The sequence below is a fragment of the Rousettus aegyptiacus genome, unplaced genomic scaffold (assembly GCF_014176215.1).
Source record: "Rousettus aegyptiacus isolate mRouAeg1 unplaced genomic scaffold, mRouAeg1.p scaffold_m13_p_2, whole genome shotgun sequence".
Lineage (NCBI taxonomy): Eukaryota > Metazoa > Chordata > Mammalia > Chiroptera > Pteropodidae > Rousettus > Rousettus aegyptiacus.
The window spans coordinates 14,549,565-14,556,597 of record NW_023416295.1 but is presented as its reverse complement, the minus strand read 5'-3'; the positions used below and the strand labels follow the sequence as shown (position 1 = coordinate 14,556,597).

Here is a 7,033-nt window from a genome sequence, read left to right as displayed (position 1 = left end):
TGGTTTTACACTTTTCCCAGAGCAATGGCTTTTCCTTTCACATACACTTTCCTCACTGCCTCCCTCAGGCGAGAAGTTAAAAGGGATCCCTTCTGGAAAGAGTGGAATGGCCTAGGAGATGGGCCTATTAGGTTTCACAATTCTTACTCACCAGTCTCCAGTGAGAGGGGATACACTGGGTCTAGGCTTGAGGCCTAAAGGCAAGTATTTAATGCAAATGCTAAGTCACCCCTTTGGTACTCTTAATAAGGCAAAGGAAGAGCATGGACAGCTAAGGCCAAGGCTGGGTTTACAGACTGGTATCCGCAACCTCTGCAAAGCTTCATGGGTTCCTCGGACGAAAACGGGAACTTGGTGCTGACCGTGGGCATATGTTGCTTTGCCATTCCATTTCCTTTAAGGTTTAACGGTGCTGCATGGAAGTCCAGGTCAGGCCAGCAAAGGTGATTTCCAACCTCGACATCTGGTTGTTAGGTGTCTGCAAGAATATGTCTTTTCAGAAATAAGTCAAACCAACACAAGGTTAATAAAGGCTTTAATTTCACACACAAAAAAACTCTATGCATAATTTAAAAAGGAAACCAAACCAAGGAAAAATCATGAAGGATACAGAGGAACAGTTCTGCTAAAACACAGATAAAGTGCCGCTCCATACAATACAACATAAAGAATCAGAATCAGAAGTCACTGAATACAAAGAAAATCACCTCACAGATAATGCGGCCAAAGCTGCCAGCAAACCTGGTAGTGGCTCAATTACACAAAATGTAGGAAGCTTACTTCTGTTTTCCTCTCCGTGGCATAAATTAACAACACTAACAGGCCAGAGAAGTCAGAGGAAAACCTGGGGATGAGGTGTGTACAACCACATGCGATCTCATTCTGTGCACCCTCACTGTTCTTGAAATAGACCAGTTCGGTCAATTGCTCTTCTTTGTTTCGACCTAACAAACCTGGGTCCTGATCCAGACTCGCTATACACTCTATTCTTAGACCAGTGTACACGCCTATACTTTGAACCTCTGTTAAGAAAAGTCCAACCTTTTCAAAATCAATTGCTTATATTCATACTGGCACACTTTTAATTAAAACTTCCAAACCTCAGACACATAGCATACATGGAAAGGAAAATTTACTCATTGTTTATAAATATGATACAACGAAAGAGACGGCCTGAAGTCTAGTAATCAAAGCATGCCATAAGGGGTCAATGATTGTGGTGAGACACAGCAAAAGAATCCTGTCACGAAACTCTCAAGGCCAAATTTGTTTCCCAATAAAAATATATATATATATATATGTTTTTTTTTCAGATGTTAATAAGACATATTAATAGAGACGAAATAAGAGACAAGATAAGATGTTAAGAGGGCAGAAATCTTAAGTTTTTATATATCTAAAGAGAGCATCGGTGTAAAGCAAGATGAAGAGAAGGAAAAGGGCATATCTGTTTTTTGGGGACACTTTTTCACTTCTTGCATCTGGTACTGGATTGTTGGTGATTATTTCTAAAAAGCTCCACATATATAAGATCCACGTTTACTTGGAGATCTACCTGTTTCCCTGATTTAAAACAAAACACTACCTAAGAGGGTCAATTAAATCAAACAGGGGAAAAAAAAAAAAAAAAAAGTTGGCTAAGAGTATCCACTACAGTCATTTCAGAGGACAGAGGAGTGAGGAGGGTAATGTTTTTGTTTTAATATAATCTCTTTTCAGTAGATCACAAATGAGTTTCCAAACTACCTTCTTTTCTGTTTCCACCCTGTATCCCCACTCTCTACACTCACAAAGGTCAACTATATGAGGCACTGCCAAGAATCTCTTTAATTTAGGTGCGTCCAAATAACTTTCATTATACAACTACATCTGTAGCTTTAGCTATATTTATATAGTTACATAATGGTAACTGGAGTATGAAAGAGTAAGTCATGAATTTGCTTGCTGAGGTTTTAAGTCTTAAAGCTTCTCTTTTAGAAGAATTTTACATTTGATCAAAGAGAGAAATTAATGTTTGCTTCCCAGAGTTAATTAACTGATCTTTAAGTATCATGGCATACTTCTTAAAATGTAAACTATATTTACATTTGTTACATCTGCTATTGAGCCATTAAGTTAGGCCTGAAATTAACAGCCCATGGCAAGTAAACAAACAACTTTTGGAATCAAAATATAAATAGAAGAACAAGTCATAGATTTGCTTCTTTTCTATCCTGCTGAAATAAAACTTATGTGTGCACACACATATAAATATATTCTCCACAAAACAGTCTATCTTCTGACAGGCCTAAATTATAGTCATGGCTGCTAAAGTGATAACAGATAGCATCTGGCCACATGCAACTTTCCAACTCTACATAAAAATATTAGCTGATAAGAATCAACAAGTTTTAATTTTAGTTTAGTTTTCCCTTCTAAAAAATTCTAATTAAGATGAGTTGCATGCAGAACTAAGTACTGTCAAGTTCCAATTCAATGTCATGTAAAGTAATGTAACTGCATGTGATGTTTTCAATAGGAAGTCACTTATTGTGCAGGCTGCTTGGGACTGAAGCACTCTGTCCCTATTTAAGTTGTCCCTTCCTGGCCTCAACATGCCAAATACCCCACCCCGATTCTGAGCGAAATGACCATACTGCACAAAAAATATTATCTACTTATAATTTTAAAATATAGTCAGCTCAAAAAACCCCACAAAAACAAACAAAAAAAACAATCTCCAACAAACACCATCAACATGGTCCAGCTGAAATCTCCATCTGTAGTTATTAACCCTTCACTGAACCAAAATGAGAAAAGTAACTTTGTAAAAGGAGTAATAGTTAAAGGAGGGAAAGGAGAGAGGAAGGCTGACCAGGCCACAACAACGAACAGATATGAAGAAAAATACAAGTCCCAAACTTGCAAGGATATGAGCAGTGAGATAACTCATCTACCCTAGTAACCTATATTTGACTAATAAGTCCTGCCCAAGACATGAAGATCACATCAAATTGGGTTTCCGAGCCAAGTGTACTTCTAAACCACACATACACGCAAGCTACGAAAAGCAAGTTACATGAGGGTACTTTGTGGGCATCTAGGCTGATAGCATTATTTCTATTCTTTTTTATGCCCCAATGTACTCCTTGTTTCAAACCATTCCCATTTTTAACAGCGCCTCTCGAAGCTCTCAAATATAGACACAGGGAAGAGAATAAATAGCTAAAGAATTTGATCGCCACTCATTTGAAAAACGTTATTTTCAAGAAAAAAAAAAAAGGCTTCCCACTGGAAATAAAACATAAAAAGTGAGTTTTTAACACAAATATTTTCTTCTGCTCTATACTACTCCTGCATATCCTGCCACCATATCATTTTGGAACGTTCACTAGAGTAATATGTAAATAAATAAATGGTAGGAGGCAAAGCTTTTATCTGTAGTTAAGCAAAAGTGCTAGGGCAGTGTATGATTCAAAGATTCAAAATGTTAGAAGAGGTTACTATGCCAGAACACATCCAAGTTTCGAGAGTGGGGCTGGAGCTCTCTAAGGCAATCTTCCAGAAAAGATGTTGCATCTTCTGTGATGAACTTTAAAATGTTTTCTCCCCTTGAAAACCTGATATGGTTTTGTCCCTACCTCAGAACCAAAGACTAATCTTGTTTATAATAAAAGCAAGATAAAAAATAAAATGGTGAAGGTTTCATTTTGTTATACTTAACTGTGTGATCCTAATGATTCCTGGGCTCACGAAATTATTTTTTGGACAGAATTCTACTCTCAAACTCATTTTTTTATATGGTTTTACAAGCTGGTTGCGTCAGCTGAATGACTAATGTAGCGCTTAATGTTGTACTCCCATTTAGTCTGAACTCGAAGCACCTGAACAGTAAGATAAATATATTATGCACCTTTGTTATGTGTTAGTTCTTGGGATTACCTAAACTGATCATATTTTAATTCCCACCTTGTTTTAAGGGCAAAGCCAGACAGCGAATGGTTAAATGTTCAAGCTTTATCCTATAGCTCATCTACTTATTTCACACTTATGGTAGGGCTTTAGCTTTAGTGGTTCAAAGATTTAGCCAAGTGTACTTCTAATACAAGAATATTCTTCTCAACTTCTGTCTGAGAGACAGGGATGCTAGCATTCTTCATCATCCCTAAGTACCCTTGCTGGGGAGTCCCAATTGGGACAATATTAGTTTCCTACCTCTTAAAAGTTTTGGTTGCAATCTGTTGGGGTAATGTTTGCTCCATGGAAAATGATACAGAAGAAAAAAGATTCTATCTTCACCACCAAAATAATACAGATGATATACAATGAATATACTATATGAAGGAATCTCTTTAAAGAAAATACAAAATGTACAATGAATACCAAATGTGGGACTATAACACACTCTGAGCACCAACAATCCATTTCTTGGGACTGCATGTAAACAGCAAAAGCATTATAAATCCACGAAATAATTTTTTAAAAAAGCCCCCCAAGTCAGGTGACAGAAATGCCCTTCCTTTGCGAGGAGGGCAAACTGTCATTAGTGTAACATGGAGAGTTGATTTTCCAGTGAACTTTACTAATAAGAAACACACATGAAAGATTACAGACTTGAGTGAAACTACTTGAGGAACATAAACGCTAACTGCCAACCGATATGGATATCTCCACACATTTCTCAGGTGAATGGACTTTTTGACACTTCATCTCTTCTCCAAACTGCTGTGCTATTAATTTTGAGCAGGCATTCATTCTCTGGTGGCTCATCCTAACTCTTTAAGGCTCCATTCATTCCACATGTGTGTATGTATACACACACACACACACATATATATATATATTTACAACATGTACTTCTAAGACAAAAGGAAGTGCTACTCTTGTAGGAGAAAAAGAAGGTAATCAGCTATAGATGTGAGACCAAAGTTCCATAAAACAATTAGCATGGAGCATTCCGCATAATTGCAATTTTTGTTTTTTGGTTTGGCCCTGAGCTGTTTGTTGCTCCCGCATCAAGTAGAGTTTCAAATTCTCCTCAGGTAGAGGAAAGATGAGGAGGGTGACAGTAAGAGAGAATCCGCAGTGCACACTGCCAGCCCAGGAGTCTGTTCCTCACGAGGCCTGACGAGTGGTCTTCCCCATTTCCATGCTAGGTGCCTGAGAGTTCTTCTCTGTTTCCAGTAGCTCATCAAAGATCTCCCTAAAAATAAAGCAAACAAAAAATAAGCATCCAGTGAGCAAAGCCAAAAAATAGATAGAAAACAGATGCTGATGGAAACCTGCATAATCCTATTTGGTGCCTAAATTTTATTAAATAACCAATTCATTCATGTGATCATCATGTTAACCCCAAGTGCTGATTTTTGAGAAATCAGCACTTGAGGAAGAAGGCTGGCAATAACTTCCATAAAAGTGCTATGTAGTTTCCATTGATATAACTCAGATCTTCTAGCTGATACAACTAGAAGATCAAAAAGGCTTATGACAAAGCAGCTTATATTATAAAACAGTCTTAAGTTCCATTTCTAGATGCTACTGCATGATGAGTAATTAATGCTGAATGAAAATATTCTGGACTTATAAGGAAATAATCAAGACATGAGCCCTAAGAAAAGATAACAAAACCCCCAAATTATCAACCAATTAAGTGATGGGAACATTTTACCCCTAAAGGAAGAAGAATTAGATGATTTTTAGCTCACAGCTTCAGATTTAGCAAAGTTTCTTACTTGTGCATATAAAAGAAGATGTAACCACTCCGATCCCGATCACTCTGCACGGAAGCCTCTTGGATTTTAGATACCTCTAGGTCATTATAGGTAAACCACGCCTGCTTCTTAATGTCATACACATCACTAATGTAATGACCTGAAATAAATAAAATCTTAAAAATGAGGTTTTAAAAAAACATTACTGAATTTTGCTCAGGTACAGGAAGTCTCAGAAGGAAACAGCCACCCCATCCCCCCAAAATGTTGCTAAAAACCATTTTAAAAAACATGTACAAAAGTTTAAGGGAATAATATACCACACTAGAAAAACTTTTTGATAAAAGAGTTCAAAGTTTTTCTTGATGCATTCAACTTACATCTCACAAAGCTAGGCACAAAGCAACCAAATAAGGAGTAAATGCTGGCTACTTCATTTATAAAAATGCTGAAATCATGATGTCCATTTACCTGAAGAAGAAGTGCTACCAATGTGACTGACAACACTGATGAGCCGATAGGAATGAGGAAGATTTCCTGTCTGGAAAACAGAAGTGGTCAAGACTTTTAACTCTTCATTTGAATCAAAGCAAAACACTAAATTTAAATTTATTATTAAAGCTGACATGGTTAAGTTTCAGCATGTATGTAGTCAGCTTTGATAAAATATCCAGTGGTTGGTATTATTCATGTCCTTTGACCCAAGAATTCTAATCCTTAAGAATGTATCCTGAGAAAATAATTAAAAAGAAGAAAAGAGTATATGTATAAAATTAATTATTGTAGCATTATCTTTAATAACAAAAAGTTGGAATAACAATAGGTCAATAACAGTTAAACAGTTAGTGGTATAGCAACTCAATACTATATTATTCAGTTATTTTTAAGAAATCATGTGGGTCACCGACATGCTAACTTGTTTTCAAAACTACACAAATGCATATAATAACCACAGCTCTATGAAAACAGGTACATTAATAGTTAAGTATTGGAAAACGGAATCAAAAGAATGAAGAGTAGCTGTGTTGCTGTAGGAATTAAGGGTGAACATTTACATTTCAAATATTTTTTTAAATGCTATTAAAATAGTGTTAGTAAAAAAATAAAAACTGGAAGGAGATATTCCTGCACTGAGGCAGTACTCTATGGTACAATTTTGGAAAGGAATATAGCTATATCTAAACCAAAAATCACTGAAATATTCATAAACTTTGATTCAGTAATTTACTTCTGGAGATTTACTTGAAGAAAAAATCCTAAATATATAAAACATTATATAATCTTATACAGTTCCTCAATGTATTATTTATTACAGTGAAAAAACAAACAACTTAAATACTCAA

At 36.1% G+C, this 7,033-nt stretch overlaps 1 protein-coding gene across 3 annotated transcripts in view; it reads right to left on the bottom strand.

Moving 5' to 3' along the window:
- Window positions 1–518: 518 nt before the first annotated feature.
- USP37 (ubiquitin specific peptidase 37) overlaps window positions 519–7,033 on the bottom strand; it is a 71,946-nt gene continuing 65,431 nt past the window's right edge. For all 3 annotated transcript variants that reach the window (XM_036237925.1, XM_016156691.2, XM_016156693.2), the window contains 3 exons: window positions 6,162–6,231; window positions 5,712–5,850; window positions 519–5,182 (listed from right to left, as the gene is read on the bottom strand). In XM_036237925.1, the coding sequence (XP_036093818.1) occupies window positions 5,095–5,182; window positions 5,712–5,850; window positions 6,162–6,231 (297 nt within the window). In that variant the 3' untranslated portion in view covers window positions 519–5,094. The remainder of the gene's footprint in view (window positions 5,183–5,711; window positions 5,851–6,161; window positions 6,232–7,033) is intronic.